This window comes from Physella acuta, unplaced genomic scaffold (genome assembly GCF_028476545.2).
Source record: "Physella acuta isolate Inbredline_101_S28 unplaced genomic scaffold, ASM2847654v3 ptg000393l, whole genome shotgun sequence".
Classification (NCBI taxonomy): domain Eukaryota; kingdom Metazoa; phylum Mollusca; class Gastropoda; family Physidae; genus Physella; species Physella acuta.
In genome coordinates this window covers 155,439-176,017 of record NW_026731912.1, presented here as the reverse complement: position 1 = coordinate 176,017, position 20,579 = coordinate 155,439, and the positions used below count along the sequence as shown (strand labels likewise).

The 20,579-nt window shown below is 30.0% G+C and overlaps 2 protein-coding genes across 3 annotated transcripts; one reads left to right on the top strand and one right to left on the bottom strand.

Annotated features, from left to right (window-relative positions):
• Positions 1-536: 536 nt before the first annotated feature.
• On the bottom strand, positions 537-14,561 carry LOC131942187 (EF-hand calcium-binding domain-containing protein 6). Of its 2 annotated transcripts, none has more exons than XM_059301916.1 (30): positions 14,465-14,561; positions 13,078-13,223; positions 12,514-12,635; positions 12,256-12,375; positions 12,050-12,144; positions 11,729-11,792; positions 11,506-11,642; positions 11,154-11,275; positions 10,535-10,665; positions 9,961-10,109; positions 9,725-9,835; positions 9,494-9,614; positions 8,648-8,818; positions 8,353-8,427; positions 8,071-8,231; positions 7,713-7,880; positions 7,398-7,569; positions 6,808-7,065; positions 6,445-6,680; positions 6,083-6,179; positions 5,701-5,819; positions 5,256-5,486; positions 4,960-5,115; positions 4,612-4,804; positions 4,335-4,520; positions 3,550-3,783; positions 2,917-3,114; positions 2,632-2,833; positions 2,222-2,409; positions 537-2,029 (listed from the first exon to the last, which is right to left on the bottom strand). In XM_059301916.1, exons 2-30 carry the CDS (start codon positions 13,214-13,216, stop codon positions 1,754-1,756), a joined length of 4,632 nt encoding a protein of 1,543 aa, XP_059157899.1. In that variant the 5' UTR covers positions 13,217-13,223; positions 14,465-14,561; the 3' UTR covers positions 537-1,753. The 2 variants fall into 2 exon arrangements, with proteins under 2 accessions (XP_059157899.1, XP_059157898.1); XM_059301915.1 differs by having other exon boundaries at positions 13,078-13,229; positions 14,465-14,555.
• A 642-nt stretch (positions 14,562-15,203) lies between these two features.
• On the top strand, positions 15,204-20,026 carry LOC131942186 (protein MFI). Its single transcript, XM_059301914.1, has 10 exons — positions 15,204-15,306; positions 15,783-15,874; positions 16,067-16,274; positions 16,478-16,624; positions 17,300-17,462; positions 17,645-17,778; positions 17,945-18,009; positions 18,507-18,677; positions 19,070-19,125; positions 19,442-20,026. The coding sequence occupies exons 1-10, from the start codon at positions 15,298-15,300 to the stop codon at positions 19,567-19,569; spliced, it is 1,173 nt and encodes a 390-aa protein (XP_059157897.1). The 5' UTR covers positions 15,204-15,297; the 3' UTR covers positions 19,570-20,026.
• Positions 20,027-20,579: the final 553 nt, after the last annotated feature.

The following is a 20,579-nucleotide window of genomic DNA, read 5'->3' as shown; positions in this document are numbered from 1 at the left end:
CCTTGAGTCCACCCAGCTCTGATGGGTACCTAACTTATGTTAGGGAAACATGTAGCTGGGAATAGTGCTGACCACACTATCCCTTAATGTGCCAAGACCTCTGAAGCAGATGAACTCTACTTCATCTGCCCTGTGTGTCTTGGCCACAAGCAGAAATGATGATTGTGTGACTAAAGTAGAAAACAACTGCCATTTGGATGATAGAGAGCAATACAAAGGAAAAAGGTACTAGTACTACTAGTGGCTAGGAGGGGACCCACTCAGAAAAAATGCCTTTGAGTGTAACCCCTGGAATAAACAAGCAGAGGAAAAATTCAGAAAATAATGCTGAAAAGAATTTGGCTGAGTTGGGAACAAACAAGAGATTGTAGGGATTGCTAAGGTAGGACGAAGAACCAACTAGACAGTGAATAGCACATTGCAAGCAACTGATCAGGTTTAATTAAAATGAAAGAGGGTGTTCATTAAATTAGTAAAGTATGAATAATACAAATTTTTAATAGTTAAAACTAGACACTGTTGTTTAGCTAGTACTAGATTTATTAAGAAAATTCACCAAAAACAGTACATATATTTGATTTATACATGAATGCAAAATATCAGCAGTGATGATTGAAAAAAATGTTATAGTCCTTGGTAAAAACATTCTAAATATGAACATCAGTGGATTAATAAATTGGTAATACTGTACAATACAAATAAAATTAATACTGATTAAATTATTGTCTAATGCTGAAAATTAAGTCTAGCTTAAATGTGTTAGTAAATCAACACTGAGACAGATTTACTCTGGAAGCATTATTAAATCATGCACAAATATCCTTAACAAATTGTTGAAGGTAAAGCTAAAAACTTAATTTTTTTCAACATTTGACTTAACCAATAGAAGTTGATTACATTTTCAATGTGTGCTTGAAGTGGTTTAATTTTAAAGTGCAAGAAAAAACTTAATATTAACACAATATGGCAACAATGAAAATTGAAAGGCTATTTTTTTTTTCACATCTGTAAGTTAACTTAATTTTGAACATTTTCTACTGTTGTGATTTTTATCAAATTTTGCATATAAATGCATCACATAGGACATCTAAATAAAATCTAATCTTTAATCTAATTTGGTATTAAATTAGTTTAAAGATTCCTATATACAATGAATGGTGAGAGAACTAGGTGGTAGAGATCGCTTGATAGTCAAGTGGTGTTAAATGAATGCAGTTTTTAAATCTCTTACAGTTGAGGTGCAAATGCTAAAATAAAGGAAGGTTATACTCATCTAGCATTATAATATATTGCAAGCTACTAATTGGGTTGATAGCAAATATTTTTTGTGTGTTGAATTAATTTTAGATGACTGAACAAAAATCGTAGTAATTGTTTTAGGGAAAGTAGAGGCGGCTTGATATAGTGCTGATGACATTATCCTTTCATATGATGAGGTCAAGAAACATATGAACCCTACTTCATCTGCCCAATGAATTGCTAAGGCTAAAGAGGAATCTTAATCTTTTTCAAAAGATAAGATTGACTTGTATCTCTTTGAATAAACAAGTATAAAATTAATGATTATATCAAGCTTTTAAATGCACTAAAAAATCAATCTTTCAATACGCTTTTATTATATCTAAAGAAAGAAACTTCTGTTTTACTTAATTTTAGTGCATTTTCAATCTGCTAATATTCTAAATGTTTATTTTCAGTTTACATAAATTTATCTGATTTCTTGTACGATGAGCAGTTTCTTGGATGACCTAATTCATATTAGGTGATCTTTTAAGAAATCATTGTAGTTGACTAACTCATAATCCTTTTCATATTTTTCTTGAAGCTGCTGAAACTCCATTTCTGATACATTGATATTAAACTGCTTCAGTACTCGTCTAAACTCATCACTGGACACAGTACCTTGATTCTTTGTGTCAACATTTTGGAATTCACGTCTCATTTTTTTCCAGTTTTGACCAATACATTCTCTTGTTCGTCTGATGACATCATCAGAATCATCCTCTTCTTCAATAGCAGAGTTTTGCTTCTGAAATTAAAGAAAAATCATAAGGCAAAGGAGATTGGCTTTTTTGTGACAATAAGTAAGAGCATAGTGAAATAGGTAAAATATTTTGGTAAATTAAAAGTACTTTGTGCTATGATTTGGTTTGGCTGACAAAGACTGAGAGCCAGCTCCCCAAAATTTTAACATCTTTTAAATTAAAAAAAAAATTCTTACATGTAATTGCCTAGCTGGCATTTTTTCTCTGTTGGACATTACTTTTGATCCTGTAGATTTTACAGTCAGAAGGAAGTGTCTGATAAAGTCACTGTAGCAGAATCTTCCATTTTCATTCAAATCATATTTGGTCACCAAGTTGCTGAATTCTTGGGGGTCAAGGTAAACTCCATACTGGCCCAAAAGGTCTGAATATTTGAAAACAAATGTTTACATTAGGTTACCAATTTTAAAGACGTTGAAGTATCTTCTTTAGTTTGAAGTTAAAAACAGTGTTGCTGGGAACTATATTCATAATAGCAATAAACAATGTATATATTATAAATTACAATGATGGGGAAGATTTAACATTTAAAATTGGTAATTTAAATCTAATAGATCAATGACTTTTTATAAAGAAATAAACTCACTTTCAAATTGATCCACACTTATTGACCCTGAATTGCTGATGTCCATTTCTCTACATCTTTTTTGCATCTCATGCCAGTTACGGAACACTACATCCTTTATTTGAAATTCTGCAGATTCAGCATTCACCAAAGGTGTTGCAGATCTAAATCCGGATCTTGAACTAACACTTCGAGTTAATCTTGAGAATGGACGATTGCTAGCCTAAAAAATAACCAAACATAAATAAATTATTTGTAAAATCTATTTTTGTTGCAAAGAATTGCACAAAAATTTTTTTTACTAACCCGAGAATACGGTCGCTGTGACATCGAAGTTGATGGTCTATTTTGATCAAAATTAAATTTTTGATTTGTCGATTTGATTGGTGGCAGTTGATTTGGGTCTGTCGTATTGGGCATCCCTTCAAAAAACAACCTCATGAATTCCTTGTAGTCAACATTGCCATACTCATTTACAGGACTTATCTCACACAGCCTGTTAAACTGTTTGAGGCATAAAATTTGGTCAATTATTGCACTTATCTGAACAGTTACATATTATGTATGTAATAGGGCTGGTAAGTAGGTAACCAACCAGTTCTATGGCTCATGCAGGTTTTATTGAGCTGTAGAGCTGGTTGGTGACCTACTTACCAGCCCTATTGATGCATGCAATAAGTAATGTTGGCTTGTGAAAAAGGATTGAATATCAGTATTGTTTCATAAGGTGAATCTAAAAGACCATAAAAATATAGCATTACAGATTTTAATTAGGCAATATTTGTTTCCTATTTAATGCTATTTGTAAAAATGACAAAAATAAATGGCTACTATCATGTTGCTTCAAATTTTAGTTTCTTGGCCAATTTATTTTTAGTACCACCCACTAGTTTCTTTTCATATAAAGATTTTCTTTTTTTTTTTAATAATTTCAGTTACCTGTTCATCATTCAGTCTCATTATGTTTCTTGCTATAACCTCTCTCAAGTCTTCCTGTGTGACTGAACCAATTTTTGCAAAGTCTGTACTCTCAAAGTCTCTAAGTATATTGTGGTAATGTGAAACTACAGCCTCATGAATCCTCTGGACAACTTCATCTGATTTGATCAAGGGAGATGAACTAAGTGGGAATGTAGCTTGTAGAGATTGTAAATACTGGTCATTGATGTCAGCCTGAGTATGAACATTTTAAAACAGGATTAAAAGACTGTGTTCATAAATTTCTATAAGTAAAATAAATATTTGTATACAATTATTATATATGTATTTAAACAATCAGTAATAAACATTGCTAACACTTAATCAGCATGAACAGTAATGTGTAACTTCCTAAGAAGTTTTCTGTATTCCTAGTTTGTAACAGTTTTTTTAATGTAAAGCATGATTCAAAGTTAACATCAGCAATTAATAACTAACATAATTATTGTTTGAGGTCTAATAATAGTTTTCTTCTAATCATTTTGATTTTTGAGCCCAACTGATACAAATAGCCACAGGGCTTATGTAAACAGCTGATTTCTAAACAATAATCTATTGCTAAATTAAGTAGATGCATAAAGGAATGTTTTAAATAATATAAATTATTGACTTTTTGAATGATGTTGAAAGGGTGCTTTGTAAAAATACATGTTGTAATATGTTTGTCTTAGGATATCAAATTGATATTTTAAAAGACAAAAAGAATTTTTAGTTTAAAATAGGGCCTATACTATAATTCAACTCACATCATTTGAAGCAAATGCTGACAAAAAAGTATTATAGCTGACACACTGATCTGCTCCAATAGTGAGTCCAGCTTTGATGTGTTTCCACTGTGGCTCAGTCATCACAAAACAAAACAAATCCAGAATACGATGGAAGTCTTCGACAGATATTTTCCCACAGCTGTCTTTATCAAAAGCTGCAAAAGCCTGAAAAAAATGTACCAACAATGTTAAACTGAAAGAAATATCTGGAAAGTAATGCTGAGTTATTTTAAGTGGATTAAGATAGTATTCAAACCTTAGTGACATCATCAATGTTTGCTTGTAATTTTTGCTTCAAACGTTTTTCAGCCTGTTCTGGGCTCAATTTGCGATATTCCTCAATTTTAATATCCTGGGGTTGTTGCCCATAGCTTGACTTTCTACCATCTTCAAAAGCATTTAGGAAATCAGCATAATTGATGCGGCTTTGGGATGTTGTTAGGCCAATTCTAAAAAAGTGATTGATAGCATGTACATTAAAATATTTTTATGGGAAGGGGTTAAATTTGGAATTTATTGCATAATTTAGAAACACTAATCATACTTAAGTGAAAGTTTACCATTGTAAAAAAAATAAACTTTATAATAAATAGTACATAGTTACCTGTTCAACAGGGCAAAGAACTGTTCGTCGCTGATAAAAAAATGCTGATCATTCAAAACTCTTTGAATATCATTAGCAGAGAGGGATCCACACTTCTGAGTGTCATACTTACGAAATGCACTGTAGAAATCTGAGTAGCTGTCACGAATTTTATCCCTACGAAACGAAACAATAGTTTTTAAAGGTTGCTATCTTAATGATAGGTTAGAAAGATTTATCAGTTAATACTTAAAAAAAGTTTTTTTCAATTAATTTTAATTTTTTTAAAAGGTAGTCTGTAATATTCAGCAAACTACCTTAATTGCCTTTCAACAATCACTGCAGGCATGTTCATTGTCAGATTGGCTTGATTCCAAGTAATATTTTCATGTTTCTCTTGCTGTTGTCGCTGATGTTCTTCCATATACTGCCGATTTCCAGAAATGATATTACTGCTAGGACCATTATCAGCAGTTGCAAACTCTGCTGTTCCCAGCTTTTCTAAAAAGTCTTGATGTGAGATATAACCTTTCATATCAGCGTCTAGTCTAAAAGTGAGTTCAATAAAAAGAAATCATCAAACCTGGTAGGCCTTTACTTAAATTTTCAATATAACACATGTATCAATCCTGTGTCTTTTGCAGCCTATATTAATTTTCTATTTTAATACTATAATACTTAATAATAACATTAAAAAAAGACAATTTTCACAACCAAACATCTGCAGCTAACATTAAATTTTTTTTTTACTAATTACCTTACCTCTTCCATAAATTTTTGAATTCTTCCTTCTGCATGGGCATGACAAATTTATTTAGTGTCTCTCTCAGCTCCTGTTTTGTAATAATTCCATTGCCCTTACTGTCTATGGAGCGAAAAGCCTGTTTACAGATAAACATCACATTTATTTTAATGAAAATTATTGATTATAAATTTTAGCTTAATCAATATTTCTCTTAACTTGGAATAAAATTTAATACTGAAGGTGTCCATTTCTAAGTTATTCGGGATATTTTATTATCACATTGCAACAGTATCTGTATTTTTTTTCGTAACCATTTTAATGTTTATTTTAAACCAACCTTAGGCAACTACTTCTCAGATTTGTTGTAAAAATATAGAATAGCTATTTTGGCTAACTCACCTTTGAAAGATCATTCCATTGCCTAAATACTTTTTGAGCTAGAACTTTGTGTGCTTCTGTTGCAGAAAATGGTTTGGGTACCAAAGTTTCATTGAATCTGTCCAGGTTTTGAAAGCAATGATGACAAAATTAATGTTTAGTTTCACCATCCTTAATTTATATAAAAAGTATTACAACAAAACATGTTCTTATGCACTAAAGTTTTAGGATAATCTTAAGAGATCAGTAAACATAAAAAATGATTAAAGATGTAACAGATTTCAGAAAGACAAATCTGGATACATTTCTTAAAAACTTTAATCATGTCCTGGTATTGACTCTAAAACTGTCAACATGAACTCAACAGCCAACTCAAAACATACCTGTGCACAGAATTCAACCACTTGTGACCCTCTGGTTTATCTTTCAGCTCAAACCTCTCAAGGAACTCCACATAGCTAATCCGACTATCTTTGCTTATGCCCAGCCTTTGACAAAGCTTCTCATATTCTGCATCAGATGTTATAATCATGAAAGAATCCAGCATTCGCCTGAAGCTTGATTTATCAAGGCATCCTCTATGTAGATCATCAAATTTGTAAAATGCTTCCCTTAAGTTCTGGAAAAATTTTAAAACCTAATTATATTCAAGTATTTTATATCTCATTAAAAATAGTTTATTAAAATTTAAATCATAAATTATTTTTATAAATGCAATAAAAATATTAAAAGTTTTCTATACGCACAGTGAAATTTTCTCTTAGTTTCTGCTGTAACTTGGTCTCCACTTCTGTAACTGACATCCCATATTCGTCCCCTCTGATTGGGTTGACCCTGTGATTTTTGAGATGTTCCACAACACCAGGTGATGAATCTGGGTGACGAGGGTCACCAAAGTTTAGGATGAAATCCATGTAGTTCATGTGGCCATTGTGCATGTTCAGCTTGAGCATGAGCTCAGAGAACTGCTCATCTGACATCAAAATACCTAAATCAGAAAGGATCTGAAACAAAGTTTACCAAGTCAAACCAGTGCATCAATAAGTCATAACTTAGATAAAATCACTGCAATAATCTTTAAAATGACAATATTTGATTAGCTATACCCTATTACATAATGATGAAGGGAATGTAAAGAATAATTCACAATGACAAATTTTTTTAAAAAGCGAGTTTTGAAGTTACAAAATTTAGAAAATCATTGACCAACTTTTCTATAGACTAACACATAAAACCTATGCAAAACTTTCTATAAATATATACACTTTCAACCAGGCTTAAGGAGAAATATTTGTAGAGCAAAAAAATATATTGTGTAAAAAGGAATAGAACAAACCATTCTAAATTCTTTCTTAGATATATGTCCTTTATTCTGCTTATCACAAGAAGTAAACACTTTACGAAGAGCTGGAGACCACTGTGCCATTTTGTCTTTAAATCTTGATATGACCTCATCAGCACTCATCTGACTTGTTCTGTAACACTGTGACAATGCCATTTGATCATGCCTAGAAAAAGAGTGTTTATTTACCTTTTGATTCTAAACATTTCCCTGCATACACTTGAAATTAAACAAAAATTTTGTTTTTTAAAAATAAAATTGACCACATACAATTTTTAAAAAGTAATGATTAATTAAATTTGATTGTACCTGTTCATGAGATCAATGTTTCTCAATATTTCGGCATTTTTGCTCCCATCTGTGATTTGTGTGCTTAGTCCTGCAACATCTCCTGGTGACACATCTACACCAAGTTGGTTTAAAAATTCCATGTAACTCACTTTTCCATCTTTGAAATTTGTACACCTGCTTATCAAGCTAGATATAAAAAAAAAAATTCATTAAATATTTTTATAAAAATCCAGTAATTATACTTTAAATTAAGTTAATGTTTTTTCTTGTTAAATATATAGACCATTAGCCTAAATCTATTGTAAAAATAAAAACTTTAACAATCAAAATTAAGTTTGCTTTCATGTTTTATTAAAATAAATGGGAAAAAAATTACTTTTCAAAATGATCATCAGATATTGGTAAAACCTGCATATCAAGAATTTTCTTGAGTGTGCTCTTGGACAAGTAGCCTTGACCTCTACGATCATGATATGTCAGCCAATCAGAAACATCTTTCCAGTAATAGGTAATTTTTTCTCTCAGCAGATCTTCAACCTAATGCAGGATTTTAGAGAGTTTAACTTTAAAACTTTTAGTATTAATCTACACAACAAAAAAAAAAGCTTGACAAGATATATGACAAAAAATGCTTGAATTTGAGAAAAATGAAACTTACTGTTTCCCAAGCTAGTATTGCTGGTTTAGGTTTAGAATTGTATCTGTGGACAGACTTCAACCATTTGTGACCTTCCTGTATCACACAGAATATATCATAATAATAAACAAAGGAACATCAAAAGAAAAACAACCATAAACATAAATGATAATTCAATAAAAAGATTATAAAAATTTCAAAATGTAATAAATTTTAAAATAAATAACATTAATGATATAATATAGACCAAATTACCTAAGAAAAATTACTTAAGGGAAAAAATGTTTATTTTAATATTTCATTTGAAAACTCCTACCTTTGTTTCTTTCTCTTCAAACAGTCTAAGGAATGTATGGTAGTCAATGCTATTTGTGTGTTCTGGATCAATGCGTGACATAAGTGCTTTAAATTGCTTGTCATCCAGCCGAAATGTAAATTTCTCTACAAGTTCTCTAAACTCTTTTCTTGTGACCTTGCCATCTCTATTCTACAATGTTTACAAATCAAATTTGAAAAATTGTCTGACAAGACACAATAAAATATTGGGGAAATTAATGTTAAAAGCTAAACTAAAAATAAAACATGTTTCAATAAAGAGGTGTATAAGGGTGACAGCAAAGTATAACCAGTGACACAAAGATCAAGGTTGGTCTGATTGTAATAGAAGATATGCCCACAATAAGAGGATTATCTAAGCACAACAACAAAGACTTATAACGTGGATTATCCAAACACAAAGATGTATAAATAGCATGCTTCTATTTAATGTACATAACTGATAGTATACCTAACAAACAACGACATTCTAACCAAACAAACTAAACTGTTAACTATACTTTTATAACTGCTTTGCCACCTTTTCAATAGACTTATATACCTCACTGAAATTTGACTTATTATCTCAATTGAAAACAAAAAAACTTCTTTTATACAGGTCTACCCACAAACACTTTACAATCTAATACAAATTAACAACACAACAACATCATCTAATTAAAAAAATCCATGTCACATCAATACTTCTGAAAATAATATTTTAATGAGATATACATACATTACCAACACAACAATAACATATGATAAAATATCTACAACACATAAAAATTCCGATGAATTTTTATTACAGGATAAATACAATTTAAGACTTCACAACATTGCCTACCTTGTCCATCTGTAAAAATGCTTCCTTAAAACTGTTGTAGTGAGACTGAACTCTTTTGTATAACTGACTCCATATGGTGTCCCAGTCAACCACTTTTTGAGTCTCCATTATAGGATGAATTCTTTTTAAAAAAACCGTATTAGTTAAAGGATTAATAAAATTTATCACATTAAAGCACATTGTTCATAATTGTAGATGGTTAATATTAGAAAAATTAGATTTATACTGTACTTGTAGTTTGGCCTGATGGGTAAGGACTGGCCATTCCCCACTGTGATTGGGTTCTGAAATTTTTCTAAGAAGATCTCCCATGAAACTCTTCCACTGGCTTTAATACCACACCTATAGAGAAAAGAGAAATGTCAACAAAATAAAAACATCCATTAGTTTATTCAAATACAAGACTACTAAGTGCCAAGCATTTTAAAAGTTGAAAACAAAATCTGACTCAGGAACAATTAACACACCTGTCCATCAACTGTACAAACAACTGGTCATTCATAGGAATAGTAAAACTATTTAAGATGGACTTCAAATCTTCTATGGATACATAGCCATCCAAGTGTTTGTCAAATGTCATGAAGGCTTTCTTTAATTTTGCATAGTTGGATCTCATCTGTGGAGTAAATCACTTGTATTAAAATATAAATAGTAAAACATTGGACCTGACTTTATAACTGTTTGCAGTTTGACTTAAACATAGAAATGAAAACCTATTAAAGCTAATGCATTCAGTTTATGAAAAACATTTTAGAATTTGTTATGATACTTAGTAGTCTTTCTTTTTTATTTTTTTTTATTTTTCATTTTCAGTCACTTAAGTGTTTAGTTGTAGGCCTATGCATTTACATCACATAGTTTCTCCAAATACAACATAAAGCAACATAGAACAGATTTTATTTAGTTTTTGATTATAAATTTCTTATATTATTTAAAAGAAATTCTATAGGGCTGGGACTCAAGTATCAAATTAATATTTAATGAATATTTTGAAAACTTCTTAATTATTGTATTTAATGTTTTAGTTCTAGCTTTTATTACCCTATTTCTGAATTCGATTTCAATCTGATCAAACGTCAAAGAGCGAATCAGTTTCTCATCCTCCTTTTGTTGAGATTTGAGCTGCTCACTGGCTCCTTTATGTGGTGTAGTAACTTTAGGCCATTTCAGAACTATAATTATAAAAAGATTGTAAAAGAAAATTAGACCAGAATTTTAAAAAGTAGGAAATTATTTACAAGAGCTTATAATACTCAAGTATTATTCCTAGGCATTTATTAGTAATCTGTTGAGCCATAGATTTATAGAGATTTTTGAATGAACAAATGTGGTTCTAGTAATTTACATTTTTACATTGGAAATTGTAAATGCATTTAAATTTAACAGAAAAATTCTTATTATATTATTATTAGTGTTATGTTTTTTTTCTTCTGTTAAAATAAAAGGAAAAATCAGTCATTCAGTTTGTTTTCATTATAGCTCAGTTCTTAAATTTTAAATAATAAATAACATTCCCTTGAATGATGCATATTTGAATTTTAAAAAGACTTCAGATGCTCTAAATCCAATCTTAAGATATCAGATTTACAAATTGGCTCCCCAGCAATGAAAGGTGTGTTAACAAAAACTATCTTGAAAAAATTGTATGAAACAATATTACCTCCTGCTACTGTATTGGATGACGGCACAGCATTGCCATTCTTTACATTTATACCAAGTTTCTGGAGAAAATCACGGTAGTTGATTAGACCTGTGTGGTGATAGTCATATCTTTGCCACAACCTAAGCAGAAAAAAAAATCAGTTAAGTCAACCAATTCAAATTTCAATTATTAGGCTAAGGCCTAGGCACCAGCATAGAAAAATTAAAATTAAAAAAAAAAAAAAAATTAATTCTGAGGGATCTCATAAATATATCTAAGAGTTTATATATTTTTGTATGTAAGTGTGTGTTTGTGTGTTTAATCCAATAATATTAACAAAATCTACATTTATAAATAATGAAATATTTACTTTTCAAACTGTTGGTCTGTAAATCTAAAACAACAATTTTCCAGAACTCTGCGCAACTCATGCCGCTGAATTTTCCCATCCATGTTAAAATCTAACAACTGAAGGCCTTTGACTACTGAACGTAGATTTGTATTAATCTGTAAAAAAAAAAGGTAAAAATCCCTCAATCCCTGAGAAAACTAAATCACTGGAATTGCCAAATTAAAATCTCCATTTCACTAACCTTATCTCTTAAAAGTTTTTCTATCATATCCATGTTGATTTCTTTTGGATCAGATTGACTAGATCTATATATTGAAAGAGTAAAGAAAACCATAAAGCAATCACTCTCCTGGAAATAAAAGAAAAATCTAAACATAGAAATCAAAATCTGTGTTTTGTATCAAAGTCCCTGAAGTTGTATAACAAGTTATTTGGTTCAGCAATTTGCCAGTTTATCCTAATTCCTTTTGTAATCTCACTTTCATTACTATCAATCTTTTAAAAAAAAATAGATTGAAAAAGAAATGAAATAAAAAACTTAATAGTGAAATTTTGTTTTTACCTTGAATCTCTGTTTTTGTTACCAGCATCATAACCAGAGAACTTGGTAAGGAAATCCAAATATTTAATGGTTGTCCCTCCATGTGCACTTCTCAACTTATAAATAAAATATTTGAGGGAGTTAATTAAGAAACAAAAACATATTTATAATTGTGTTTCTATTTTAATAGAGAATATGCTAATGTTATTTATGTTCAAGTTACCTACCTTGGCAACAATAGAATCAAATTGTTCAGAGGTTAAAGGCATGCAGTATGTCTCTAATACTCTCCGAAATTCTCCCTTAGTGACTGTCTCATTTTCATCAACATCATAAATTCTGAAGGCCTGAATAGCAATTGTTTTTACCATTTAATTCACACAACTTAAATATAAATATATGAAAGGGAAGTAATCAAATACTTCTTAGACCCATTGGCCCACTTAATTTTAAAATTATGAATAAGATGAAATGCTAAAAATTACTTGTTTGAGGCTTTCAAACTTTTTTTGAACTTTTCCTCTTAAAGCTGCTTCTACTTCGATGCTTGTTAATTTTTGTGTAGACAAACGGCTCAGTTCACCACCATCCCCACCCGGAAAAAAACCTGTAAAGTTAAATTAATTTGGGTTCATTAAAAAATGGCTTCTGTACCACAGTGCAGGAGAACTTAAGGGTAGGAGCTAAGTAGGCTTATAGTATATTTACCTTATTTATAAAACACTGTACCAGATAACAGATGAGTATTTGTATATTTACAGATGTTCTTATATAACTCTTTAATTTTATAACAGCAGCATATTCATTTTACTGACATAACAGACAATAAAACTTTTAATCTGTAAGGCTGTGTTAATAGTTTTTTGGGTTGTATGTTCTGGTTAAGTTGAAGGATCAGGTTCATGATTGGTGAATAGGTTTTACTTATATATATATAGTGCAATCTATAACAAAACATGTGTACGGCTAATCACCATGTACCTACTATAAAAATATCACAGAAAGACTGTGAAATACTTTTTAAAAATAATTAATGAAAACTTATCTACCAGAATTAGAGGCTAATGATGATCCACTAGCCCGTGATAAGGACCGAGGACCAATTGCATCTCTGGTGCGAAGTGCTGGTCTAGCTGTGAACTGGATTCCTTGGCTTTCAGGAGAAAAGCCTACAACTCCTGTTGCCATTTCAGTGCTGCAACTACAAAGTTTGCATTTGTTAAATGATGCTAAAATAGAACTGTTTAATAAATAAAAGTAATATACCTGCAATGTTAATCAAAATATTTACTAAACAAGATTTAAGCCTAATTAAAACAATTAAAAATAAATAATTTTAACTGAAAATGAAGAGCTGCCAACCAATCAAGTTATAAAATCTAGTAATCTAATAATTTGGTTGATAATGATTTAAAATTAATTTAATCCTACATAATAATTAAATTAATTAGGTCTCTAGAACTAATAAATAAATACTTTAAATACATTTAAATATTTTTTTTTATATAACTAACTGTAATATAAATTATATTATAGTTTAATATAGGCTAACAATATTCAACAACATTATTTTAATCATTTTAAATTTTAATCCCTTGCCTTATGATAAGGCAGGCTTCATATGCAATTAAGATCTAGACTCTAGATCTAAGTACCTAGATCTAGATCTAGTTAAAGTTAGTTATAGTTACTTACTGGTAATGCTATTAATTTTTCAATTAATAATAATTAATAATTATTAGGCTATTAACTATTAACTATTAAGTGTATTAAGTATTAATTATTGGTAATCTATCGTTTTGGGTACGTAAAATCGCCCGCGATTTGTAATGTGAAAAACAGGTGACTCCTTAAGTTTTAATAATTATTTCACATTTTGAGGAGGATTTATGTTTTAAAAAATTCAAAAATGTTTCCTTGATTCATTTATGTACCTGTTTTTACACAATTGAATTAAAACTATTCCGTAATAAATGAAGACTAGCGATGTTTCCAACAGATGCAACCATGCTCATCTACTATAGCAGCCATCTTGTCTAAGTTTTATTTTTATAAGCTTTTAGCGCCAGATTCAGGGGGAAGCCACTCTATTTTACAAATGGCTGCTGTTTATATATAGCAAATCTTGCTCTCAGACACTGCTGTTTAAAGTTAATTTCTGGCCTATATCGATATATTTAGCCATTGATTTAGGTTTATTATTCATTTATCTATAATATTTGACACAAAAGTATGACAATATACTTCTATTAAAGCCTTGACAATGAGGTAACGTTTTCGTACATAAATAGCCGCGGGCGATTTTACGTACCCAAAACGATAGATTACCTAATTATTTAAATATTAGATCTAGTACTAGGCCTAACTAAAGAAAATACTAAATACACACGATAAACAAAAATATATCCTATTACTAAATAGTAATTTTACACCTACAGTTATAACGTTACAAACACACAAGTATCATTTGCTTGAATTTAGGCACTCGTTTGACATCGTTGCTCTTAATCCTGCCATGATAATCTCTTAACTTGGTTTATACAGACTCGGGGTCGTTGCCATGTGCCGCTTTTGTTGTTAACTGATCAGCGCCACTTAATGACAAGGGCGATAAATGTTTTGTTTATTTTTGAATAAAAATAGCTTTTCCTAACTGTGTCGTATATCAAGTTTAATGTAGATCAAAGTTGACCTAAATTTAAATAAGCGATTTTAGAAAAACTGTAGGGCCTATTAACTACAATTTAAAAATTATGAGCACTCGACGGATTGTAAATTTTGTTTTTATTAAAAAATCAACAAGTTGGTAAGCGCGTTGTCGTTGATTGAAGTTTAACGATTTGAAAAACTAAATTAATTTTTCAACTGCTAAAACTAAACTAATAATGGAGATTATATTTAAAAGATGTTTAGGTTAGCAACAATGGTGTACCATTTTATATTATTAATAACTTAATTATATATTATATTTAATAGGTGTCATTGACTGTCATTCTGACTACTGTCATCATGAGTCATAGTCATTAGTTTTAGTTTAGTGATAAATTATAAAATTAATTTAAATTATTATTATTATCATGATATTGATTGTGTCATAAACATTACTTAAACTTTACTTTATCAATCAACTTTATGTGTTTTAACTATTTCATTTTTCATCAAGTGGGCACAAGATCTACTTTTTTAGTGTATAAATAATTCTAAGTCAACTGCCGAGAGTGAGAGTACTTGGATCAGTTAATTATCCTGAGACATAAGGCAAACTTATAATGGATGAAGTAAGAAATCATAATTAATAAAATTGATATAATAATAATTGCTATACTATGAATTGTATTTCATTTTAATAATTTTTACTTAATAGTGCCATGTGTAGCAAACAGTTTAAAAAAAAACAAGAATAATACTAGATTACCAGAGATGGGACTGTATAATGTATATACAATATATAGAAATACTATGTAACGTATAATGTAGTTTATGCCATTTTGTTACTTTATATATAACATATATCATTGTGTAAAATTAGGCTACTGAAATAAATAGATACAACTTTAGGATACATTTTAAAACATAGTATTTTCTATCCAAATGAAATGATTAAAATTGTTATTGGTAAAAAAAACAAAAACAATTGTCATATAAAAATAATTCATATTGTTTGATTAATTACTGGATTTCAATTTATTGATCTATTATGTGTTTTTAAGTATTTCTATTTCATTTTATGTAATATTTATTTATACCTACACAGAATCCACTGGCAAAACTGCAGTTAGAGCACCTTTACAATGAATTTGTTGCAGAACAAGTTGCATTAAATGTTCCCAGAACAAGCATTGCATCGTAAGTGGGCCTATGTTAACATTGCATAATTTGTTTTACAAAAGCAACAAATTTTTTCTGTGCAGTTTTTGTTTCATTTAAGGAACATCTATATTAAAATTGATATGAATTAACCATGAAATCAATTAGTTGAAATTTTTACAATGTATTATAAAGATTTTAAAGATCTCTTTTTTTTTGTTCTGTTATCAGATTTAAAGATTTTGCTTCACAACTTGCTCAGCATTGGCGCCCACAACATTTAAAACCAAAAGAACCAAACCATGAGGTTAGAATTGAAGGTTATGAAGAATACTCTGAAAGCGATACCTATCGAGAACATATGATTGGTTTAAGATCCAAAATTCACAGTGACGAAGATGCAGCTATTATTATACAGAGAGCCTGGAGAAGGCATATAGTAAGTTTCCTGACTCATATGCTTACTCAACAATAGTTACAAAAAAATCACCAAGATAATAATTAATTGTTTTTGATTCCTTTTATGCTTACTGTAAAGGTTATTCAATAAAATATAAAATAGTTTTAAAAATAATATTTAAAGCAGAGTAAAACATTTCATAGTTGCGATATGTAAATGAAAACGTTAATTTAAAAATACAGGACATGCAAGTTTACAAGTATTACAAAGAGCTCATCAACTTCAAAGCAAGAGGGAACCCAAGCATAATGCTGAGATGTATAAATCCCACAGAAGCCAAGCTGTTGGATGCGGCTGCAGGAATTAATGTGCGATTCCGACTTGCCGGGGTATGGTGTAACCAGCTTAGAATCTGGTGTTTACAAATTGTGGGAGGGGGAAGTAATAGGTATTTCCCACTTGCTGGGGTATGGTGTAGCCAACTTAGAATCTGGTGTTTACAAATTGGGGGAGGGGGAAGTAATAGGTATTTCCCACTTGCTGGGGTATGGTGTAACCAACTTAGAATCTCGAGTTCGAATCCCGGTTCAAGTCAGTAGACTGTCCCTGAGTCCACCCAACTCTGATGGGTACCTAACTCACGTTAGGGAAAGTGAAGGCGGCTGGGCATAGTGCTGACCATCCTATCTCTTCATATGCCGAGGTCACAGAAACAAGTGAACTCTACTTCACTTGCCCCATAGACCTTCAGGTTTGAAAGGGAAACTACAACTTAGAATCTGTTGTTTACAAATTGGGGGTGGGGGAAGGAATAGGTATTTTTTAAATAAAGAAAAACTCTCAACCTTATACTAATAATCTTATGAATATTAGCAATATAAAAATCTAAATACAATTATTTCATTTAATGCTACTTAACAAAATCTTAACATTATTAACTGATGTATATTCATAGCATTTTATATATATGTATAATTATATTTGCATATAGATCAGATGAAATAATACAAACACATTTTAATGTTATGTTTAAATGATTACATCAACTGACATTTATATTTCAGGATCGATTTCCACCCAATATTTATTATAAAATATTCACCAATCGGCCCATTCAAGATTTATGTGCCAATAGTCCAAAAGACTACACTAGTGTCAAGGCCAAAAAGCTAACAGCTAAAGACGCCCACAGCCATGTACGAGTTTCCAAGGTCCCAACAGACAATGGTATTGAAAAACTATTTTACCACCTACTGTCAGAAAAATTTATTAATGTATCCTTCTGTTTCATTTAGTATGTTATCAGTTTGAAATAGCAATAGCCTGGATTGATAGACTAAGTTAGAAAAAGTGTATGGTTCTGGGTGTCACTTGAAAATGTAAAAAAACAACATTTTTTTCTTATTTAGACAGAGAAGGCTGGTATAGGAGAATAGAAAACAATGGATGGAGGCTTGTATCAGACAGACTCATACACCACATCATGAATGATCCCATCACCCTGGAGACATCAAAAAAAGAATATAAATTTGATCACAGTCGAGTCAGTGGAGAATATTTTTTCTTTTTTAAAATTACAGACTATATTATATAACTTAGAAACTAGTGAAGTTAAAAATAATTTAAATCTTTGATTACTGCTTTAAAAGTGATTTACTTCTAATTTTAGCAAAGTTTTATATAAGTATAGTGAGGTTTTTTTTTCTCAGTTGAAAAGAAAACAAGATGTTGAAAGGAAAAAGAAAGAGAAAAAAGTAGAATGGATGCAAAAACTGTGAGTTGCTATTCAGTTTTAAAGGATTTTAATTTAAGTTGTAATAAAAAATAATTCAATGTAATTAATCTTAACACAGCTAACCTAATATTTTTAAATATCCTGTTTAAAAAACTATTTTAATTTAGAGGTTGGCTAAAATGAAATGTGATTTCATGTTGGGGAGGGGAGTTGGATCTGACTGAAGGGATGAGTTAAAAATAGTTTTAAAAAATCTTGATGGACAACCCCTTGATAAAAATATCATAAAACTTATGTTGAGCTTTAAAGCTAGGACACTATTAAAGAATTGTTGTCAAATTATAAATGTTCTGAAATACCTGAAATTAAGAATACAATCAATACATTCATATAAGTATTTATTAGTTATAATTTTTAGAAATAAATATAAACTTAGCATCAAGGTTTGAATTTTTTTGGTATCTAACATTTAACACCTGTAATGCTTCATAAACTCTAACTATTGAACTGAACAAAGTGTGTGGTATATTTTCAAGATACAAACAGGGGATGTTACAAGCTAAAGCCCAGGACTATGAGACAAGAACTCTTATAGAAGATGCCACAGCCGGCATGATGGCTACAGTAGAATCTCAAGGCATCGATGCCCTGGAGGACTGGGAGGTGGATGAGCTGTTAGACTGGACCACGAGTCTGAATTTTGAGGAGTGAGTTTCTGTTTTTGTGTAGACATTTTGAATTATAGCACGATAGTAAAAACTTTTTCTGAATTATGTTTTATATTAGCTTTTTAAACATACTTCAAATATAAAAAAAAAGTGATAAATGGAAAAATCTTTTATCACACATATTAAAACAATTTTGAAACAATGAGTTGATGAGTCAACATAGACATAACCATTATCAGCAAATTATTAAAAAGTGGGTTCTGTTGATGTATTAATATAATTAAGAAAATTTGTTTACAAAACAAAACATTTTTTTAACAGTGGTAGCAATTGTGTTTCTGGTTTCGAGCAACAGTTATGAATTAGCAAATCTTTAATGAAGCTACTTGTTGACTTAATTGATCATGTATTTATTGATACCAATGTGACAGGTATAGGACTAGTTGGACAGATCTCGCTACCAGTGCCATGTCACAGAAATTAATTGGTATGTTCTAGAAATTCTTTTTACTAATAACAGAAATAAAAGATTTTGAAATTTTAAACCACTGAGTAATAAAAAAAGGACTGAGAGATGCATTTATTCAAGTAAACTTTATTGATTAAAAAAAACAACAACAATTTTTAGGATAATATTAATAATTAAGGACTAAGAATTTAATATTTAAAAAAAATATCAAATTAATTCACAATCTGAGCACAAATTAATATTTTAAAAAATTATCCAATTAAATCAGAATCTAAGCACAAAGTAAGCTATTACAATTAATAGTACATTTTTGTTTTTTATTTCTTCACATCAGAGGATAGGTTCAGAATTTCAACAGCTGATTCTGACCCATTTGAACTGAGTCTATCCACTGGACCATCAAGACTAACATCCACCCGGCAATCTCTTGCCACTTCTGAAAAACCTGCTATTAGGATATAATTTTGTGTTATAAGATTGCTAATTTATGTAATTGTATGTAATTTATATAGTAAAAAAATCTATAAATACTATTTGTTATGAGGTGTGGGACAAACCAAATTGTCATAAAATTATCATTTTAGTAGTTATAAATGTTATATATATATATATATATAGGGCTATATTATAATTGCTATAATTTTTAAGAGAGCCTAATAAAAAGCCTTCATTGTTTTATAAATGTTGCTATGTAATAATTGGATATTATTTGTTTTATCTGCTGCTGGAATGATCATGAGTAGTTTATATTTTATAATGTAAATTAATTTGAAGTATTAGAATTATTATCTGACTAGTATTTCTAGTATTTTTTTGTAAAAAGATTTTGACACAAATGCCATATTGAATTCATTACAAATAGCTGTGTACTGTCTGCTAGACTTCTACTGGAAAACAGAAAAATGCGAATTAAAATGTATAAGCCATGTATTGTGTGTTTTACTTTATTTATTTGAATTATTAGTTCAAAATCATTACAATAAAAATAAAAATAAATTCATCATGCAAGGGAGGTAAACAATAATTTTAAAAACATTTCAATGTATTCTTTCCCCTACACTGCTTCCAATTAAATCAATCCTCGTTGAGCGATAAAAAAAAATCAACGTGCTACGGATTGACGGATCAGTGTGAAAAAAGCGACATAAAAATGTAACCAAATGTCCAATAAACGTAATCAATTATTTTTCCAACGCTTTAATGCAGAATATGTGTGAGGGTAGGCTAATAAGGTCTAAGGCCACGCCACGTTACTTCACCTTGTACAACAAGCAACCAAAATTTAATTTAATTTATCGGAGGCTGATATTGTAGTTTTAACTGCAGATAATATACTATTTTAATTTCATAGTAGATTAAAACGTAGGCAAAAATATAGATACCTGTGGTCTATTTGACTATTATAATAGTATTATTTATATAGAGACTACATATAGCTATTACACCATTTTGTGGCCCTTTAAAGTTGGGGT